The sequence below is a fragment of the Ovis canadensis genome, chromosome 5, assembly GCF_042477335.2.
Source record: "Ovis canadensis isolate MfBH-ARS-UI-01 breed Bighorn chromosome 5, ARS-UI_OviCan_v2, whole genome shotgun sequence".
Classification (NCBI taxonomy): Eukaryota; Metazoa; Chordata; class Mammalia; order Artiodactyla; family Bovidae; genus Ovis; species Ovis canadensis.
This window is the reverse complement of record NC_091249.1, coordinates 122228950-122252069: the sequence shown is the minus strand read 5'-3', so window position 1 is coordinate 122252069 and position 23120 is coordinate 122228950. Positions and strand designations below refer to the sequence as shown.

The following is a 23120-nucleotide window of genomic DNA, read 5'->3' as shown; positions in this document are numbered from 1 at the left end:
TGAGGATTCCATGTGTTATCCAATACGCTTCTGTTGGTTCCATTTTAAATATAGAGGTGTGTACATGACCTTCCCAAAGTGCTTAACCGCCGCATCCCCTTGGCAACCAAGAGCTTGTTTTCTAAGCCTGTGAGTCTCTTTCTGTTTTTTAAGTAAGTTCATTTGTATTATTAATTCTGTCTTTAGTGATTAGTCATTTTTGTAATTTGCTTAAAAACTGTCTATACCACAAGATCAGGTGGATATTGTTATAAATTATTTTTTAATCTTACTGTTTTTTCTTTAAACATATATGGAAATGACTTTTGTTAATGATAAGTGATGGTCCAGTTCCTCATTTTTGTGTGCATACCAACTTGATCAGTATCATGTATCAAAAAGAATATCTTTCTTCACTATTTTTCTAGCACAACTATTACATAAATCGTGTCCACATATAGTGGGTATGTTTCTGGGCTCTCTTTTCTATTTCCCTGGTCTATCTGTCCCTTATTATTATTATTATTTTGGCCAAACTATGCAGCTTGTGGCTACTTAGCTCCCTGGACAGGGACAGAACCTGGGAGCTTGCAGTGAAAGCACCAAGTCTGAAGCACTGGGCTCTTGGGGAATTGCCTGTCCATTTTTATATTAACACCAAGCTGCTTTAATCACTGTCATTTAGTGATACTATTTAATAGTCAATATGACACATTTTCCAAATTTCTTCTTCAGTAATAATCCTGCATATTATTTCTACTTAAAATTTTTATTTTATTGAGGTGTAGTTCAAAATAATAGTTGCTGGCATAGAATATAGTGATTTAAAGTTTTTGGAAACTGTACTACATTCAAAGTTATTATAATATTGGCTATATTCCCTGTGATGTACAATATATCTTTGTAGCTTATTTATTTTATACATAGTAGTGTGTACCTCTAAATACCTTACCTCGACATTTCCCTACCTTCTTCCCTCTCCCCAGTGGTAATTGCTAGTTTATTCTCTCTACCTGTGAGTCTCTTTCTGTTTTGTTACATTTATATATTTTGCTTTATTTTTTATACTCAAAATATAAGTGGTAACATACAATATTTGTCTTTCTCTATCTGATTTACTTCAGTAAGCCTAAAACCTCCAGGTCCATGTTGCAAATAGGAAGTTTCATTCATTTTTATGGCTGAGTATTATTCCATTTAATGTTTATATCACATTTTTTATCCACTCATCTGTTGATGAACACTTATTATATCACATTTTTTATCCACTCATCTGTTGATGAACACTTAGATTGCTTTCATATCTTGGTTGTTGTAAATGCTGCCGATGAACGTTGAGGTGCTTAATCTTTTCAAATTAGTGTTTCCATTTTCTTCAGATGTGTACCTAGAAGTGGACTTGCTGGGTCGGATGGTAATTCTCTTTCAGTTTCTGAGGAACTTCCACATTGTTTTGCACCATGGCTGCACCAGTTTCATTCCCAGCAACATTGTGCAAGAATTCCCTTTCCCCGACATCCTCATCAACATTGTACAAGAATTTCCTTGTCTTCACATCCTCATCAACATTGTACAAGAATTCCCCTTTCTCCACATCCTCATCAGCGTTCATTATTTGTGGTCTTTCTGATGACAGACGTTCTGACAGGTGTGAGGTGACATTTCACTGCGGTTTTGATTTGCATATCTCTGATGAGAGGTGTGAAGCATCTTTTCATGTGCCTGTTGGGCTGTATATCTTCTTTGGAATAATGTCTACTCAGGCCTGTTTTTTAATCAAGATATTTGTTTACTTTTGGTATTGAGTTATTTGAGCTGTTTGTGAATTTTGATTATTAATCCTTTATCAGTCATGTCAGTTTCTCCTGTTCAGAAGATTATTTTTCACTTGGTCGGTGGTTTCCTTTCTTAAGTGAAGCTTTTACGTTTAATTAGGTTCCATTTGTTCATTTCTGCTTCTGTTTCCTTTGCCTTAGGAGAAATATCCAACAGACATTTGCAATAATTTACATTGAAGAGTTTTCCATGATTCCTTCTAGGAGGTTTATTTTTTATTTTTTATTTATTTATTTGCTTACTTTTGTCTGTCCTGGGTCTTCTTTGCTGTGCACGGTCTTGCTCTCGCGACAGCGAGCGGGGCTGCCCTCCCCTGCACTGCGCGGGCTTCTCACCGCAGCGGCTGCTCTTGTGCTGACCCCTCTTGCAGTTGCTCTAGATCACGGCCTTTAGAACCCGGAGCTTCAGTAGCTGAGGCACGTGGGCTTAATTGGCCCAAGTGAAAGTGAAGTCGTTCAGTCGTGTCTGACTCTTTGCGACCCCATGGACTATACCCTACTAGGCTCCTCCATCCATGGGATTTTCTAGACAAGAATACTGTAGTGAGTTGCCATTTCCTTCTCCAGGGGATCTTCCTGATCCGGGGACTGAACCCGAGTCTCCCGCATTGCGGGCAGACGCTTTACCGTCTGAGCCACCAGGGAACCCTACTTGGCCTAAGATGTGTGAAATTTTCCTGGACCAGGAATAGAACCCATGTCCCCTGCATTGGCAGGCAAATACTTGTCCACTGTACCACCAGGGAAGTGCTCTTCTAGGAGTTTTATTTATTTATTTCCAGTATGACATTTAGGTCTTTAATCCATTTTGAGTTAATTTTGTTTATAGTGTAAGAAAACATTTAATTCTTTTGAATGTGGCTGTCAAGTTTTCCTAGTACCACTTACTGAAAAGACTACCTTTTCCCCTTGTATATTCTTGTCTCCTTAGTCATAGATTAGGTGGCCATAAGTGTACAGGGTCATTTCTGGGCTTTCTATTCTTTTCCGTTGATCTGTGTGCATGTTTTTGTGCCGACACCATGAGGTTTTGATTACATGTGGCTTTCGTCTACATCAGATCATGTAGCAGCTCCAGCTCTGTTCCTTCTCAAGACGTGTTTGGCCATTCAAGGTTTCTTGTGTCTGCATGCAAATTAAAACCATTTGCTCTAATATTGTGAAAATTGCCATTGATGTTTTGATATGGATTGCACTGAATCTGTAGATTGTTTTGGGTAGTACGGTCATTTTCACAGTATTAAAACTTTGACTCTGTGGATCACAATAAACTGTGGAAAATTCTGAAAAAGATGGGAATACCAGACCACCTGACCTGCCTCTTGAGAAATCTGTATGCAGGTCAGGAAGCAACAGTTAGCACTGGACATGGAACAACAGACTGGTTCCAAATAGGAAAAGGAGTACATCAAGGCTGTATATTGTCACCCTGCTTATTTAACTTATATGCAGAGCACATCATGAGAAACGCTGGACTGGAAGAGACACAAGCTGGAATCAAGATTGCCGGGAGAAATATCAATAACCTCAGATATGCAGATGATACCACCCTTATGGCAGAAAGTGAAGAGGAACTAAAAAGCCTCTTGATGAAAGTGAAAGAGGAGAGTGAAAAAGTTGGCTTAAAGCTCAACATTCAGAAAACGAAGGTCATGGCATCTGGTCCCATCACTTCATGGGAAATAGATGGGGAAACAGTAGAAACAGTGTCAGACTTTATTTTTGTGGGCTCCAAAATCACTGCAGATGGTGAGTGCAGCCATGAAATTAAAAGACTCTTACTCCTTGGAAGAAAAGTTATGACCAACCTAGAGAGTATATTCAAAGGCAGAGACATTACTTTGCCAACAAAGGTCCGTCTAGTCAAGGCTATGGTTTTTCCAGTGGTCATGTATGGTGTGAGAGTTGGACTGTGAAGAAGGCTGAGCGCCGAAGAATTGATGCTTTTGAGCTGTGGTGTTGAAGAAGACTCTTGAGAGTCCCTTGGACTGCAAGGAGATCCAACCAGTCCATTCTGAAGGAGATCAACCCTGGGATTTCTTTGGAAGGACTGATGCTAAAGCTGAAACTCCAGTACTTTCGCCACCTCATGCAAAGAGTTGACTCATTGGAAAAGACTCTGATGCTGGGAGGGATTGGGGGCAGGAGGAGAAGGGGACGACAGAGGATGAGATGGCTGGATGGCATCACTGACTTGATGGACGTGAATCTGAGTGAACTCCGGGAGTAGGTGATGGACAGGGAGGCCTGGCGTGCTGTGATTCATGGGGTCGCAAAGAGTCGGACACGACTGAGCAACTGAACTGAACTGAATCTATAAACAGGGATGTGTTTATGTTTGTGTTGTCTCTAATTTCTTCCATCAGTGTCTTATTTTCCCCAATACAGATGTTTTGCATTCTTAGTTAGATGTTATCTTTTATAGAAATACTCTCTGTCTTTTCTTAGATTTATTCCTTTGTATTTGGTATTTTTGATTCTGTTTTAAGTTTTATGCACATTTAAAAATATATATCTTCTCTAGCTATTGCCATTAGAAGGATAATTGATATTTGTGTATTGATTTTACCTAGAGATACCACTAAATTCTCCCATTAATTCTAAGCATATTTATCACAGTCTTGATTTAAAAGGAATGCTATAAACATTTTGTGATAAAGCATAATTTTTTTCAAACTTTAACACTTAAGTTGTATTTTGTGTGTGTGTGTGTTTTAAATCTCACTAGGCTTCATTACTATTTTAAACAGTTAAATTCCCTGTATATTTTATTTATGGCTTATTACTTTCTTTTTCATTATTTGTTACTTCTCAGACTAGTTTTTCTTTCGCCAGATGTATAACTTTTTGCATTTTCCTTAGTGAGATTGTTTTTTGTTGTTGTTGTTAGTCTGAATGTATCTTTATTTTATTCTTGAAAGAAACGTTGTTTTTGAAAGAAATTGAAATTATCCTTGGTCTGTTATTGCTTTCGTTGTTTTTTCCCCAGCACATTGATATCATTCCACTAACAGCTTCCATTTGTGCTGTTGGGAAGTTAGTTGAAACTTTGATGCTATTTCTTTAAAGGTTAATCTGTTTCCTGCAACTTTAGGTGCCTTGAAAAGTTTCTTTTTTCCTTGTATTCTGAAGTTTTACTCTGATGTGATGAATTATTTAGAAAGAATTATTCTACTGGATTTCTTGTACCCTTTGTATCTGTGAACTGTGTCTCTTTCATCATTCCTAAAGCACGTTAGATGGCGTTCCTTCAGAGATCACCTTTCTCTTTCTGTGAGACACTTGACTGAGCGCATATTAGACCAGCTCATTTCATATTTCATGTCTTTTCCTCTTGTCCTCATTTTCCATCTTTTTGTTTTTCTTTCTGTATTTTGAGTAATTTATTTTGATATATGCTCTGTTTTTCATATGACTAATTCTCTCTTGTTACCAATTTACCCACTGAGCTTTCGAAAATATATGCTAAACTTCTAGCAGTTCTTTTATCTTTATTAAAATCTTCTATGTAGACTTATGGTTTCAGGTTGCCAGCACATATTTTTGAGTATATTGTGGAGGTAAGTATGATGGTTTTATAATTTGTTGATAAGTCTTAAGACTGAGGTATGAATCTATGTTGAGATTGATCATATATATATATATATATATATATATATATATATATATATTTTTTTTTTTTTTCTTTCTCTTTCCTTCTCAGCTGAGCAGCAGGGTGGCTTTCTCTAAGGCTCTCTGAGGTTGGAAGAAGAGATTAGGATTCGTCCTGACTGCTCTTACCTCAGATATTTAGTCAGACAATGTGGAGAGAGTCTCCTGTAACTTTTCAGCACCTTGAAAATCCTGGATTTTTTTTAACTGTGCAGTCATTTAGAAAACACAGTTGGTCTTGTATCAGTGGCCTCTTGTATCAAAGTAAACCAGAGTCTCCCCCTGGGATCAGCTCTTTGAGATGAGGTGGAGACCTATGTTGCGTGAAGGGATTTTACCTTTTTTTTGTTTTTAATATGTTGCATGAATTGTCAGACCTCATACTGTATTTGCTTCACTTCTTTGTCTTAGAAACAGGAGCTTTGCAGGCTTAGTGTGGCATCTGGTAAAAAATGCATGTAGGGTTCCATGCAAATCCTTAAAGTGAGGTGCTGAAGTCCACACAATTCTGGACCAAAGAGAAGCATGCAATCTTGAGTGAATTCCTGGTCCAGAACATGCTATTTTGTTACTGTTTTCTTTTATAACTAAGAAATGTTTTGTCAAAGTGGACTGTGGTCTTTTGTGCTTTCTCCTTCATTTTAGAGATGGGAAAGACCAAACGATTTTGAAGACTTGTATCAACTATGCGCATTTATTAGCTGACTGGAAAAAATTAAAAAGAATATAAACCTTACATTAGGAAGATTTGGTCAAATTATTAGATTATTTTACGTCAGTATCATAGAAGCTGCTGGACTTTTTTTTCCATACCTGGGGAGTTATAGTCCTATAGTCTTCAAAGCTTTCTGAAGTGTTAATAAGCCTGAACTTTTCCCCTTTATCCGCTGCACCACCAGTGAAGTCCTTCCGCCCAGTTTTTAATTGGGTTTTTTGTTCTTTTTATATTGAGCTGCATGAGCTGTTTCATAGTTTGGATATTAAGCCCTTCCTCTCTGCCCAGCTCCTCTGTCCAGTGGGTTGCCATTTCCTTCTCCAGGGATCCTCCTGACCCAGGTATGACACCCAGGTCTCCTGCGTTGCAGGCTGGTTCTTTACCAGCTGAGCCCCTGGGGAAGCCTGTCAGTGGCTTAGTTTGCAATATTTTCTCCCATTCTCAGGGTTATCTTTCATCTCATTTACAAGGTTTCCTTTGGTGTACAAAGACTTAAGTCTAATTAGCTGTCATTTGTTTTATTTTCATTACTGTATAAGTTGGGTCAAAAAAGGGCTTGCTGTGATTTATGTCAAAAAGTGTTCTGCCCATGTTTCCCTCTTAAGAGCTTCATATTGTCCAGTCTCACATTTAGGTCTTTAATCCGTTCTGAGTTTATTTTTGTGTGTGGTGTTAGAAGTGTCTGAATTTCATTCTTTTACATGCTCCTGTCCAGTTTTCCCAGCACCACTTATTGGAGAGGCTGTCCTTTCTCCCTTGCCTATGCTTGCTTCCTTTGTTGTAGATTAGAGGCCATAAGTGCAGGGGTTTCTCTCTGAGGTTTTTAACCCTGCACTGTTGGTCTATATTTCTGTTCCATGCCAGTACCATGCTGTCTTGATTACTGTAGCTTTGTATTATGGTCTGAGGTCAGGGAACCAGATTGCTCCAACTCCATTTTTCCTTCTCAAGATTGCTTCAGCTATTCAGGGTCTTTTTGTGTGCCTTTTTAAAAAGAGTAGTATATTTTCTTGTTCCTCTCCATTTATTTTTTTAGTTGGAATGAGGATGTGATTGCAGCCGTTGGAGCAGACATCTTGAGTTCAGTTCAGTTCAGTCGCTCAGTCCTGTCCAACTCTTTGCGACCCCATGAATCACAGCATGCCAGGCCTCCCTGTCCATCACCAGCTCCCACAGTTTACCCAAACTCATGTCTATCGAGTCAGTGATGCCATCCAGCCATCTCATCCTCTGTCATCCCCTTCTCCTCCTGCCCCCAATCCCTCCCAGCATCAGAGTCTTTTCCAATGAGTCAACTCTTCGCATGAGGTGGCCAAAGTATTGGAGTTTCAGCTTCAGCATCAGTCCTTCCAATGAACACCCAGGACTGATGTCCTTTAGGATGGACTGGTGAAAGGTTGTTGCTGAACCACGCAAAGATGCCAGGATTCTTGGCCTCCAGAGGAGAAGAATTCAATCTGGGGCCAGAGATGAGGCTTGATTGCTCAGAGCTTTTGTGTAATAAAGTTTTATTAAAGTATAAACGAGATAGAGAAAGCTTCTGACATAGACATCAGAAGGGGATAGAAAGAGTACCCACTTGCTAGCATTAGCAATGGAGTTATATACTCTCCAATGAGTCCAAAGAATGTCTGGAGGTTGTAAAGATCTCACCAGACTTACTCCCATAATTTACATTTTAAGGTAACAGGATTAGCCAGAAGGTTTAATCCAAAGACTGTCCTCAGGCAGGATACATAATCCTAAGGATGTAGAGGGAAGAAATAGTTTGTCCTTTCTCCCTCCCTGAGAATTCCAGACCCCTCTCTCCTTGGGGACCCCTAGACTTCTTATCAACCTGCCTAGGAAATGGCTCTCTCACTGATTGGATCTCCTTGCAGTCCAAGGGACTCTCAAGAGTCTTCTCCAACACCACAGCTCAAAAGCACCAATTCTTTGGTGCTCAGATTTCTTCACAGTCCAACTCTCACATCCATATATGACCACTGGAAAAACCATAGCCTTGACTAGACGGACCTTTGTTGGCAAAGTAATATCTCTGCTTTTGAATATGCTGTGTAGGTTGGTCATAACTTTCCTTCCAAGGAGTAAGTGTCTTTTAATTTCATGGCTGCACTCACCCTCTGCAGTGATTTTGGAGCCCCCCCCCCAAATAAAGTCTGACACTGTTTCTGCTGTTTCCCCATCTATTTCCCATGAAGTGATGGGACCAGATGCCATGATGTTCGTTTTCTGAATGTTGAGCTTTAAGCCAACTTTTTCACTCTCCTCTTTGACTTTCATCAAGAGGCTTTTTAGTTCCTCTCCACTTTCTGCCATCTTAGGCCATGAAATAAAAGGTGTATGTTGAGAAAAGCTGATTAGCCAGGGGTAAAAAGTCAGAACTTCCAATTCCTTGGAGCTGCCATATCAAGCCTGGATTCCTTATCGTGGTCTGCCACATGAAAGAGAAATAAGGTTCTGTCTTGATTATTTATTATTATTTTGCACTTCTCTAACAGTTACACTGGTTTCTTTACCCTTGAAATAAATGTTTTTAGGTGTTTCTTCAGTTGAATTTTCTAGAACAAAGCCTGCAAGCAGTGCTCCCTAGCTTTGGTTGTCATGTCAGCTTTTTTCTGTTGCCAGATGACTCTCTTATTGTGCCACTGAACCGGAATTAACTTGTTTTCAGGCTTGATCCAGGTGGGTAAGCAGGGAAGAGTTGGCTATAACGCCAGCATCCTGGGAGATTGCTGTAAAACGTAGTGCATCGTCCCCTTGCTCATGTACAGTACTGAGACGTGGCCATTAGTATCCCTTCACTTTGTTCCCTCAGACTTGCTGACCCCAGGCCCTAGCATCTCTGTCTCCACTTGAATCAGCTGGCTCTTAGGGTTCTCTGGCAGACATGCATCCAAGTTATAGAAGGTGAACAGTGTTGCCATGGTTCTACTCCATTTTTTGCCCTTACAATTTTGGTGAGATCTTCCTGAAGGAGGAGTGTCTTTGATGTCATTAAACCATTATTTGTGGCATCGAAGAGTAACTCATTTTCAAAGGAAAAGTCAGATTCATCTTAAACCATGCATATATCAGTCATTGATTTTTGCTTTTCTTTGGCTAGTGAGAGAAAGGACAGAGATAAAGTTTGAAGTTCTTTTCCAGGCAAAGGAATGTAGGCAGCATTTGTCTATCAGTAGTAGTTAAATATGTCAGCTTGAGTACTGTTACCTGCGTGTATCTGTGTGTATCCGCTCAGTCGTGTCTGACTCTTTGTGACCCCATGGACTATAGCCCGCCAGGCTCCTCTGTCCATGGGATTCTGCAGTCAAGAACACTGGAGTGGGTTGCCATTTCCTCCTCCAGCAGATCTTCCCGACCCAGGGATCAAACCAGTATCTCCTGGGTCTCCAATGCCACCTAATTAATCCTTTTTGGTATTATTAATTACATTTAAAGAGAGATGGCATTAAACTTTAGAAGTCTAGATGTCTCTTACAGACAGCCTTGAAAGGACCACTGAGTGTTAACATGCAGAATAGAATGGTTATAAGTAGAGGAACGTTCATTTAGAAAAGGACCTAGGTTTTTATTCTTGTGAATATTTTTCAGCCTTCGGTTTCTTCTAAATGGCTTTCTGCTCAGAACTCTGTATTAACAGCCCCCTTGCCCCTCACCCGTTTGACGTTTTCTTTATTAGTAAGTACTAAGGAGGAGGGTTTGCATTTTCAAGGCTTAAGACAGTATTCCATTTGCTGAGACTGAATCAAACTTTAAGACCTAAAGAAAAAGAAGGACTTAATACAAACATATCGAACCATAGATATTTTTAGAAGTGGATCTGAGGCCTATATTTCCGGCCTCATGCCATAAAGCCTCGTGCACATCCATACTGTGAAGGTGCTGTCATCAGTTACGCAGGCATCAGAAATGACCACGAGTATTTTCAGTGTCTCATTTCAAAAGTCCAGACTCAAGATCAGTGCATCAGGGCTGACAGATGTGCAGAAGATATTTATAGAATAAATCTAAATATATGCCCATATCCCCAACTCTCTATTTATGCCCTTCAGATCACTCAACCTGTTCCTGAATTACTTAGACACTCAGTAGTATCATATACATGCCTGAAAGGGCCAGACCATTCTTTAGTTATGCTGGTACTTATGGGTTTTAGGAAACATCAGCCAGGTGAATTGTTATTTAAAATTTCAGTTTCATTTCCTTCACCTTCCCAAAACACCAAGCTTACCAAAAGTATAGCAGATCGTTTGTTGATTTTATTAGTACTATGTTTAAAGCATGTAGTGTTTATTAGCTCCATGAAATCTAGATTCTGGTTTTGTTTTTTTAATTTATTTTTGCTTATTTATCCATTCAGCTGTGCTGGGTCTTTTCTGCAGCACACCCACTCTTAGCTGTGGCATGTGGGATCTAGTTACAAGGTCAGGGGTCATCTCCACACCCCTCGCTCTGGAAGCATGAAGTCTTAACCACTGGACCACTGGGGAAGTCCAAGCATACTGTTTTAGCTAGTCAAAATACTCTTAAACAACCTCCACTGACTTCCTGAGCATCGTCTCTAGTGGTACTGCCACTCACCCGCAGCCTTCATCTCCGCAAGACGCACATTGTGGGTCACGGCTTCCATCTTCAGCCTGTTCTCCTGTGGCATCTCCGTCTAATATTGCTTGTTTGCAAGGAACAGGCACATGTCCAACTTAAGCAAAAGGAAAATGCAGCGAAAGAATGCCGGGCTCTTTTGTGGAACGCGAGAGTGGGAGCTATAGCCAGGCCTCATTCATTCATTCACTAATTAGTGTGTGTCTCCAAGAGACACTGGAGAGAAAATGGTCAACGGATACAGTCTCTGTCTACACTGGGCTATAAACTCAGGCTGCATGTGAGCGAATAATCCAACAAACATGGATCAAGTTTACAGTAGCAAACAAGTAGCTCTGTGCTTTGCGGCATTTTGTTGTCTTGAATGACAACGAAGGCTACCTCATGGCTATATGTAAACTTTCAGCTCCGACATCAACTAATGAAGGTATTAGCTAATTATTTCAAAGCCCTGGAGAGAGGGTTTAACTGGCCTGTGCTGTACTTAGTCACTCAGTTGTGTCTGACTCTTTGCGACCCCATGGACTATAGCCTGCCAGACTCCTCTGTCCATGGGGATTCTCCAGGCAAGATTACTGGAGTGGGCTGCCATACCCTCCTCCAGGGGATCTTCCCAACCCGAAGATGGAACCCAGGTCTCCTGCATTGTGGATGGTTTCTTTACCATCTGAGCCACCAGGGAAGCCCAGGAATCCTGGAGTGGGTGGCCTCTCCCTTCTCAGGGAACTTCCTGACCCAGGAATGGAACCGGGGTCTCCTGCATTGCAGGCAGATTCTTTACCAGCTGAGCCACCAGGGAAGCCCCTCAGTTGGCCTGGCGAGAGCCAAATGTCTACTGTGACTCTGTGAGCTAAGGCCAGGGCATGGGGGTGGAGCCATGGCGCTGATATAGAAGTTGGACCCACTGGCTGAGCAGGGACTGTGAGTAACGAACGGCTCTCACAGAGCTTACACCCCAAGTTGTATGCTTGTTTGAATTCCACTGTACTATTTCCCTGAATCTCCTGTCATATTTACTGTTCTTTCCCTCTTGCCTCCCATCCGTGGGATTTGTCCAAAGATCTCCCTTGATTCTTTTTTTTTCTTTTCCCCCAGTACTGTTCCTCTTGAAATGTCATGGCTTTGAATACATAGGTGAACCCAAAGTCTTTATTTCCAGATCTTATCCACTTCCGTGAAGAAGGAAATGGCAACCTACTCCAGTACTCTTGCCTGGAAAATCCCATGGATGGAGGAGCCTGGTAGGCTGCAGTCCATGGGGTCGCTAAGAGTCACATACGACTGAGTGACTTCACTTTCTACTTTCATGCACTGGAGAAGGAAATAGCAACCCACTCCAGTGTTCTTGCCTGGAAAGTCCTGGGGACGGGGGAGCCTGGTGGGCTGCCGTCTGTGTGGTCGCACAGAGGTGGACACGACTGACGCGACTCAGCAGCAGCAGCGTCCGCTTCCGAAAGCCTCACAAGTTCATTTGTATTATAGACCTCTCCACTTGGTGTCCCACGGGAGAGAAGACGTGCGTCCAGGATGACACAGGTTATTCGCCCAAATGTTTCCGTCTAATTGTCTTGATGCCGTCTCTCCACTACTAATCATGTTGACTCAGAGCCTTAAGATTATCTCTATGTCCACCCTCAAAATTTCTTTTCTCACGTCTCATTAGTCATTGAGCCCTTTTGATTTAGCTTCCAACTCATTCCTCACATTCACTTATTCTTTCCTCATTACTGTTTCCAGGCTGCAGTTCAGAGCTTGATGACTTCTTGTGTAAATTGGTGAAATAATTGCCCAAGTGTTTACCGGTAGCCACTCCTCATTCCAGACCACACGAGGTTCGACTTTCAGTTTAGTCATCCTAAAGCATTGCTGTAATCTTGTCACTCTTCTGCTGAATAATTCTCCTGTTTATCAGATAAGACTCAGAAGTCTCTGTAAAATATAGGATTGGTACCCACTGCAACTCAGAGAATCTACAAGAACAATGACTGAAGTTTATTTGTCTGAATGTTGTCAGTCTAGAGCTGGTATGGTGACCTAGAATTTAGGTTCCTTTTAACCAGCTGGTCTGATGCATATGACTTAGGGGCCTTGCATGTTCTATCGTGGCTGCTGAGACTCCACTGATAAGAGCTGTGCTTCATGCGGCCAGAATAGAGGAAGGGGAGAGGGAGGGTCTGTATACGTTTTCAAGAGGCTTCCCAGAACTGATTTTTACTGGCTGAAACATAGACATATGTGTATGTCAAACTGCATGAAAGAGGACAGACACTGATGCAGGAGCTTTAAGTCTACCACAGAGTCCCATTCAATGACATTTATATTTGTCTCAATCTGACATTCCCATCTTCATTACCTATCTTGACTTTAAGCATTCTGTCTCTCTATGCTAGGTTCAAGTCATTCTTTTTTGTTTGTAATTGTGTTAGGGTAAATTTGAAGTAACTATAAAAAAAAGTCTGTAATTTCAGAGGCTCAAGTCTGACAGAAGTGTTTTTATCTGACATGAGAACCAGTGGGTGTAGGCTGACTGGATAACTCTGCTTTTAGGGTCAATGAGAAATTCAAGACCCTCATTATCTCATGATTGTATTCATCTTCCTAATCAAAGCCAGTCAGCACCATTTTTGTCTTCTAGTCCACTGGAAGGGGGAAAATGGTTTATTCCAGGGAAAGTGGCCTGTCTTTAAGTTAGAGGTGACCTGAAATTCGCTATGTTGTATCTGCTCACCACCGACTGGTTTGGTCCTGTGGCCATACCCAGCTGCCAGAAAGACTGGGAATATAGGTGCTAGCTGGATGGTCATCTGACCAGGAGGAAGCATAGACAAGATTTTGAAAAGACAACTTCCATTCTGTCATATTTCAGTACCTGTTTGCACATCAAGGTAGCTCAAGTGCCATTTCTGCAAAGAAACTCATTCTGAACATTTAACCAAAAACCATGATTCTTATAACTAATAGTTATCCAGAGCTGAATCTGTGCCAAAAACTAGACAATGTGCTCCACTTTAACGCTTTTCAAATTTCTACTAGTCTTGTCCTCATTTCCACAGATGGGAAACTATAGCTCACACAGATTAAATGATTAAGCAAAGATTATGTCCGCAAGGGGTACTGGAATCATGATCTGTGCTTCTGAGCTCCACTCAGGATTGCGTCTCCTGAGTGCAGTCCTGGGCGGAGGAGTCCTGGGTGGAGTCCTGGGCATCTCCTTTATGTTGCATGTTTATGTTGTTGTTTGTGATTTGTTCCTTCCTGGATAGTGAGCTTTTCAGGCCAGGCCTGATTGTTCTCTTATCCCTCATTGTGTCTAGCAAAATATCTTGTATGTGAGAGGCTTTCATTAAATGTTTACTGAACAAGTGAACTGTCAGCTTAAAGAAAGTCCTAAATTCACAGATAATGTAAATGAAGAATCGCTTGGATTGGATACCCATGCAGTCTGAAGACTTCAGCATGCTTCTTTTATGTCAAAATTGGCATGATGACCTTACTCATGACCTGTTCCACAGGACTGCGCTTACACACTTACACTCAATTACATCTGTCTTTGTGAAACTCTTTGATGTTTTGAAGAAACTGGAATGTATGAAACTAAGATGTATTTTCCTTTAAAATGCCCCTATTTACTTTATCAAGTTTTCTTTTGCTTCTTATCATGGGTTGTGCTTATCATTAAATAAGCATTCATTTGTATAACAACCTCTATTTGTAGTGGGAAAAGAAACAGTTAAAATAGTTGTATTTATTTCCCATTAAATATTTATTGACATGAGCTGTTGGAGACCAATTAAAGTACTCAGTATCTGTATAGAAAGCTGGGAAGCATTAGCTTTCCATATTTTTAATGATTCATTACAGGCCACAGCCATATTGAAAAATAATTGATAAAACTAAAATTATTTAAAAGTATAATCGAAGCATAGAAATTGAATTGGATATTTTCTTCCTGAGGCTTTACTCTGCTTTACAAATAAAATTACAAAAATGCATTTTCCTTAGAGCCTATAGAAAAGGTGCGATAAATATCTAATTTCAAAAAATAGATTTTTAACTTGTATTTGAAACCCTTGGATACTGTCTATGTGTGTGTCTGTGGTTCTGTGGTTGTCGGTAGGGAAATCTGCTTAAATGAGATGGTTTTAATTTGAGTTTCCCTATTTTATGATGTTGACTGTGGTCTCATGTAGTTATGGATTTCTTCTCCTGTCAGTTATCTGTTTAAAACTCCATTTTCTATTGCTTGAGAGTTCCTTTTGTATTCTGGTTATATTATGGATATGAGCCCTTTGTCAGTTACATGTCTTGAAAATATGTTCTACCATTTGAAGTTTTGCTTTTAATTCTCTTATGATGTCTATATAGACATGCTTACAAGTAGAGGTGGTAATCAAATATTTAACTACTGAAAATATTCTGATAACTCAGAATAGTGTGCAGCTACCAAATACCAGCCTTATGTACAAGAATTTTAAGAAATTACAGTATCAGGTAGCAGGGAAGGAATGAGAATTTGTCAAAGAAATTGTGAATTGTTGCGTACATCCATACTACTGCGTATTAGGATCAGATGACTTGAGTAATGTCTGAAAAATTTAATGAAAAAACATGCTGCAGTGGTAATTACATGGTTCTGTTTGTTAAAAAGAGTTCACATAGCTTGATTTGTTTGTAAGCATTGATCTTGGCTGTTTCTGATGGGTAGAGTTGGAGACAGTAGTGTTGGGAGGCCCCCCTGAATGTTCAGTTTGTTATATACAACACTGTTGTGTTAACACTTTAAAAAAATCTAATTTCTAATGAAATTAAGAAAAATACGATGGATAAAGGGACTATCTTATTTTTATTCCCATACCCCTCCATACAAAGGGGAAGATTAAAGCTATTTTGGACTCTTCATGCAGAGTAGGTCCATGTTGATCAAAGACATGTCATCCCAGATGACTGTTGAGAGTTTTCAGCCAACCTTTACCATATCTATCAATGCACATATTTCCAAGAGCAAGAGAACAGAAAGTCAAGAATGAAGTTATTCATTCCAAATGCCCAGTTCTGGTAGACTTTGTGAGTTCTGACACCGCAACTCTTCCACTGTTTTACCATGTGCTTGAGGGCAGGGTTGTTTGTTTGTTGGTTTCATCATGAACCCTGGCTCCAAGGTTAGTGCTTGAAACACAGAGATAGTAAATGCTTACTGATTGACTGAGTAAACGCATATTTTAGGGTGGTAGTTAGAGTTTGTCATTTCCTTCATTGCTCCTCACCGGGTTATCTATTTGGTTCTAGTTTACGGAGCGCCATGCTTTTATCCCTGCTTATCCTGTGATTGGGCAACACTGTGATTACTTTCACATACATCTGTCTTCCCAATAGGACTGTGAGTCACTCAGGGGCAAAAATCTGATTTTTATTCATTTATTCATGTTTTTTTCCTATATCCCACGGAGCAATTAATTCAGAAAATTATAAATACAGTAAGTTGTTGAAAAATGTGTTTTATTCTCTCAGATCAGTGCTTTTAAGAGTATGACTCCAACAATTATTTTATCACACAAGCAACTCATTGATTCTGCTATCAATTTTCTACTCCTCTGATATCACTTTGATCCCATGCTGTTTTAAACTCTGTGATACATCATTATAATCAGTTTATTCACTCTCTTGCATACAGCCTCAACTTTCCTCACTTCTCTTTAAAATACTTGTCTACTCTCTCTACACTTTACCTATGGGATGCTTCCCATTCAAAAGACTTTAAATACCTTATGTGTGCTAATGACTCAAAATTTATATATTTAGCCTGAACCTTTCCACCAAGTTCAGACTCCTACGTCCAACTGCTTGCTCTGCATCTTCGTTTGGACAGCCAGGGTCAACTCGAAACACGTCCAGTGCTCAAGTCATTCTCTGCCCTCACCCCAGGTCTCTTCCTCCAGCAGCCTTTCCCACCTTGGCAAATAGCAGCTCCGTCCTTTCAGCTATTCAGCTCAGTCGTGACTTTTCATTTCTCCTCTTACGCCTATCTCCAATTCATTGGGCAGTTTGGTTGGAGTGAATGTCAAAATATACCCATTATCTGGACTCTTCCCTTTGATTATTTTCCCTAATTCTGATCCAAGCCAAATTACCTCTCACCTAAGTTTGTGTGTGCCCTCACCCTTGCTCCCTGCCTGAACTCCAAACTCTCAGCACAGCAGCAGGATGATCCAGTCAAGACATAAGTTGGATTATGCCACTGCTCTTGGCTTCCTGTCTCATCCAGAGTTGATTTGGCTCATTGCCGCCTCTCTGACCTTGCTACATGCCTCTTTCCTCTCCTGCCAACTTCTCTTCAGCCATAGTCAGGCTGATTCCACTTTCTTGGAGGGAAGAATGTTTCAGCTTACATTGAACCAACACTGAAATATGTGAGGAGATAAATATGTGAGTTTTCAGCATAATGAAGTGATGCTGGATTTTACCTATAAAGAAGACATATACCAACATGACTTCTGGTAACTATGATACAGGGTTTTCTTTTTCAAAGGGCTAAAATTTCTTTGATATCACGAGAATTATGTTTCTTAACCAAGAGTATGATAAGATTAATCTAGGAGGCCTGGAGATATGTCTACATAGATATATTACTTTACCTGACTTTTGTGTGTGTGAGACTTTCTCATTAAGGTAATTTTTAAGGAAATAGATAATACTTAGCCACTGGAAGTTTGATTAATTGAAATTTGGAAGTCATAGGTATAATTACTGTTTTTTTTCTTTTTTTGGTTTAGGCTACCATTTTCAATCACAAAAGAATTCATCTTGAGATTCAATCAAACAAAAAATCCGAAAGAGGAGGAAGAACTCCTGGACATAGCTAGAAAAAACATCATCAAATGCAAGGTAATGGCTGTGTGATTACTTGGTACGTGAACTTTCTCTTCCAGTTGGTGGATGATTACATGTTCTAAAATATTGAAAGAAAAAATAAGAATACATATTTCTTTAGCTATAAGTTCAGTTCAGTTCAGTCACTAAGTCATGTCCGACCCTTTGCGACCCCATGAATCACAGCACACCAGGCCTCCCTGTCCATCACCAACTCCTGGACTCCACTCAGACTCACGTCCATCAAGTCAGTGATGCCATCCAGCCATCTCATCCTCTGTCATCCCCTTAGACATAGTTAAAAACACTAAATGCAAATTAAAGATTATGACCAAGTTATTCAATGTCAAATGGCTTTTGGATGAAAATTATTCATAAATTATTGAGGAATACAGCTGTTGACAGTAGTCCAAGAGTCCACATCAAAATATCACAGGCCAGTAAATAAATATTTATTTATGAAAATTCTACATTTGACTGAAAAAATGTTAACAAACATATCTTGTATTTTCTTTAAAAAAAAAAAAAAAAAAAGGACAGAAAGGCCTCCTAAACATCCACTATACATGCACAGAGTACTCTGTTCTTTCTCTGTAACAAACTATTCACCTAACCTGCTAAATACATTCTTTAGGAATATATCATTAATTCACAAATTTTCAAAGAATATAAAAACAGAAGAGAAGGTAAAATAAATCTTTGTTTTACCTTTTCTTAATTAGATACCATTTAAGTTTTGACGGAGAAATAATATGCACATGATTTTGCAATAATACTAAATGACTGGTGAAATAAAAACTGCACAAAACAAATGAATAAATTAAGCCATCTTTTTTTTGTGGCAGTTATTTCCCAGTATTTTATTCATGGTTTACCATATATTTAAATTAAAAAAAAATCCATGGAAAATGTTGATTAGAAAAAAGAATTCAACATCCATTTATGATTAAAACTCTCAACAAAGTGGGTATGGAGGGAGCATATCTTAACACATTAAAAAGACATTTATGATAACCCACTGGTGGCTCAGACAGTAAAGACTCCGCCTGCTGTGTGGGAGACCTGGGTTCGATCCCTGGGTTGGGAAGATCCTCTGGAGATGGGAACAGCTACCCACCCACTTCAATATTCTCACCTGGAGAATCCCTGTGAACAGAGGAGCCTGGCAGGCTACAGTCCATGTGGTTGCAGAGTCAGACACGACTGAGTGACTTTCGCTTTTCACTTTCACAGTCAGTGTAATACTCAGTGGTGAAAAACTGAAAACCTTATTGCTAAAGTCTCGAACACAGCAAGGTTGTCCACCCTTACCACTTCTATTCGGCATAGTGTTGGAAGTTCTAGACATTGCAATCAGACAAGAAAAGGAAGTAAAAGTTATCCAAATTGGAAGAGAAGAGATAACACTGTCATTGTGTGCAGATTACCTGGTGCTCTATACAGAAAACCTTAAAGCCACCACACAAAAACTACTAGAATGGATAAATGAATTCAGCAAGGTGGTAGGATACAAGATTAATATATAGAAATCTGTTACCTTTCTTTACACTAACAAGGAGATATTAGAAAGAGAAAGCAAAAGAAAAGAAGCAAAGCCATTTAAAATTGTGTATAAAAAAATTACCCTAGGAATAGACATGACCTAGGTGATTAAAGACTTGCATGCTGAAAACTATAAAACATTGGTAAAGGAAATTGAAGATGATTCAAAGAAATGGAAAAGTGTCCAACGCTTTGGTTTAGAAGAATTAGTATTGGTAAAATAGCCATACTACCCAAGCAATATACAGATACAATGCAATCCCTATCAAATTATCTATGAGATTTTTCAGAGTTAGAACTAAATCCTGAAATTGATATGGAACCACAAAAGACCCAGAATTGTCAAAGTAATCCTGAGGAAAAAAGAACAAATCTAGAGGTATGACCCTTGCAGACTTTAGGCAGTACTACAAAGCTGTATTAATCAAACTGTGTTATTTGCAAAACAGACATATGGATCAGTGGAACAGAAGAGAGAACCCAGAAGTAAATCCACTCACCTATGGTTAATCTTCAACAAAGGAGGCAATAATTATACAATGGACAGTCTTTTCAGCAAGTGTGTTGGAAATACTGGGCAGCCACATGTAAATTATCAAAGTTAGAACATACCCTCACACCATAAACAGAAGGAAACTCAAAATGACTTAAAGACTTAAATATAAGGCATGAAAGACTTAACTATAAGACATGACACCACAAAGCCCCTAGGAGAGAACACAGACAAAACATTCTCTGAAATAAATTGTACCAGTGTTTTCTTAGGTTAGTCTCCCAAGGCAATAGAAAGAAAAACAAAACCAAACAAATGGGACCTAATCAAACCTAAAAAGTTTTGTACAGCAAAGGAAACCATTCATAAAATGAAAAAGATAACTTACAGACTGGGAGGAAATATTTGCAAGTGATATAACTGACAAGAGATTAATTTCCAAAAATATGCAAACAGCTCATGAAGCTCAATATTAAAAAAAAAAAAAACTCCAAACAACCCAATCAAAAAATGGGCAGGGATCTAACTAGACTTTTCTTCAAAGAAAACATACAAATGACCAACAGGCACATGAAAAGATGTTCAACATCACTAATTATTAGAGAAATGCAAATCCATACCATAATGAGGTATCATTTCATGCTAGTTGGAATGATCTTCATCAAAAAGTCTACAAATGCAGGAGAGAGAGTGGAAGAAAATGAACCCTCCTACACTGTTGGTAGGAGTGTAAATTGGTGCAGCCACTGTGAAGAACGGTATGGCTTTTCCTTAAAAACTTAAAATAGAGTTACCATATAATCTAGCAATTCCACTCCTGGGCATGTATCTGGAAAAGATGAAAAGTCTAATTCAAAAAGCTATATGACCCCAGTGTTCACAGCAGCTCTATTTACAATAGCCAAACATGGAAGCTACCTAAGTGTCCACTGACAGATGAATGGATAAAGAAGATGTGATATATTTGTGTGTGTGTGTGTGTGTGTGTGTGTGTATTGTTAAGTCGCTTATCCGTGTCCAACTCTTTGCAACACTGTGGACTGTAGCCTGCCAGGCTCCTCTGTCCAAGGGACTCTCCAGGAAAGAATACTGGAATGGGTTGCCAGGCCCTCCTCCAGGGGATCTTCTGGACCCAGGGATCAAACCTGCGTCTCTTGCATCTCCTGCATTGGCAGGCAGATTCTTTACCATTAGCGCCACCTGGGAAGCCCCAAAATGTGGTACATCCACACAATGGAATATTACCAGTGGTTTAAAAAAGAGCTATCAAGCTATCTTCCTCCATGAAGAGTCATCGAGGAAAGTTAAACACATTTTGCTAAGTGATAGAAGCCAGTCTGAAAGGTTCAATGCTGCCTAATTCCACCAAACAGCACTTTAGAAAAGGCTCATGGTCTTTATGTAGACAGTAAAAAGATCAGAGGATGCCAATACTTGCATCAGAAATGAGCCCTAATGCAAAGGATGAACTTCAGTTAATGATAACGTATCAATATTGGCCCATCAAGTATAACAAATGCACCTTACTAAAACAAGCTGTTAGTAACATGGGAAACTGTGGTTGTGCTGGAATGAGGGGATACATGAGAACTCTGTACTTTCTGCTCAGGTATCTCTGTAAGCATTAAAACTACCCTGTTAATTTCAAAAATTAAACTCATGAACAAAAGGTATTCAACACATTTAGGGGCATTTTGAATTTGTTTCTTATTTTGATTAAAACTGCTGCGCCTACTTTCCCCTGCCCACTCCTTTTTTGTTCTGCTTTTCTGTTAATGTTTACAAAAATGTTAACCTATGTAAAGAGGAGTAATCCAAGGTGCCTTCCAGAGTAGTTCTTTTTTGCACATGAAGGTAAAGTATTCTTCATAGAAAGCGGGCAAATATTTCCTTCAGTTATTAATCCAGTTAAAAATAATGAGTGCTAAACTAAAATCACCAACCAAAATACCAAAGATGAGCAAGACGGAGGTCCCCACCTTTTTCCATGAGAGACGGAGGTCCCCACCTTTTTCCATGAGAGACGGAGGTCCCCACCTTTTCCATGAGAGACAGAGGTCCCCACCTTTTTCCATGAGAGACAGAGGTCCCCACCTTTTGCCATGAGAGGAAATCCTCTCTGTTCATTTTAAGAGAAACAGAGTCCTGGGAACACAAAAGTGAAACACACGGATGTGCTGGAACCGACCATACCAAATGAGTCCTAACGTCAGGAACATATGTTGCGAGTAAAGCTGGTAATATTGCGAGCTAGGGTGATTGAAGAATTGTGAATCCTTGAGAGTGGAAGATTGGGGAAAAACATCATTAACGCTTTCCTTGCAGGGAAGTGGATTAGAGGGACCATCAAAAGCACAGAAAATAGTATGCGTAACTTCATGGTCATAAGGACATCATGTGGCAAGTATTTACTGTAACCTGGTAGTAATTCTGATGCTACATCGTCATTAAAAAGTGAGGTACCCAAAGAGCGCAGGTATAAAGCAAGTGAGAAAACTTCAAGCAGTTGCTGCACTGGTTACATCCTGCACCTGTTTCTTAGAAGGGCTTTGAAGTTCACAGTATATGGGCAGATTGAGGTGTGCAGAGAAATGAAAAAGTCACGGTTGCTATGGCATAAGCATTCTCTTTGGAGAAATGAAAGAGCTTTAGTTTACAATCATCTGTAGCACTGTTCTACATAAGTTAGTGTTAAAGGGCAAGGGGTGGAGCATTTTAAATTATTACCACAAGAGCAAAGGACACCATGAAGAAAAGCAATAAACAACCTGTGTAGCCAAGAAGGCCTATTTTAGGAAGAAAGTGCAAGAGGGAACGCCATGCCAACACGAATGATCAATAGTGTGTCTCCGTCAAGACAGCAAGACCCACCAGAGTCTCCAGATAAAAAATCTGAAATAGCAGCAGGAAGCAATTTTAATGATTAAAAGAGAAGATGACATAGCTCCAAAATGTTCTCAATTACTATGGTGCTTGCCAGCACCACTTTTCCAGGTAATCCAAATGCAAAGAGTCCGGGATCTTCGTGAGATGTCACCGGGGTCTGAACACACGAACTCAGCAGGAGATGAACTGAGTGAGAAGCCGAGAGAGCGACGTCAGCGGCAAGAGCCAAACGCAAGGACCCCAGAGCGAGCCGCAGCAGAGCCCAGCCAAGGGCGCCGCCCCCGTGCTGGCGATCGGGTTAAACGGTGAGAGGCCGGGCGGAGCACCGCGGCGCCTGTGTGCCGGCTCCATTGCTTCGATGAGGAGTGTTACTCAGCCATAACAAGGAATGAAGGAATACCATTTTCAGCAATATGGGTGGACCTAGATATAAGCCTGGTGGGCTGCAGTCCATGGGGTCTCGAAGAGTCAGACATGACTGAGCGATTCACTTTCACTTTTCACCTTCATGCATTGGAGAAGGAAATGGCAGCCCACTCCAGTGCTC

At 40.0% G+C, this 23120-nt stretch overlaps 1 protein-coding gene and 1 pseudogene across 5 annotated transcripts in view; one reads left to right on the top strand and one right to left on the bottom strand.

Moving 5' to 3' along the window:
* Positions 1–23120, top strand: part of TMEM232 (transmembrane protein 232) — a 277979-nt gene that overhangs the window by 27857 nt on the left and 227002 nt on the right. For all 5 annotated transcript variants that reach the window (XM_069592668.1, XM_069592667.1, XM_069592669.1 and 2 more), the window contains one exon: positions 17556–17667. In XM_069592668.1, coding sequence (XP_069448769.1) covers positions 17556–17667 — 112 coding nt within the window. The remainder of the gene's footprint in view (positions 1–17555; positions 17668–23120) is intronic.
* LOC138440618 (solute carrier family 38 member 6-like) lies at positions 21580–22976 on the bottom strand (annotated as a pseudogene).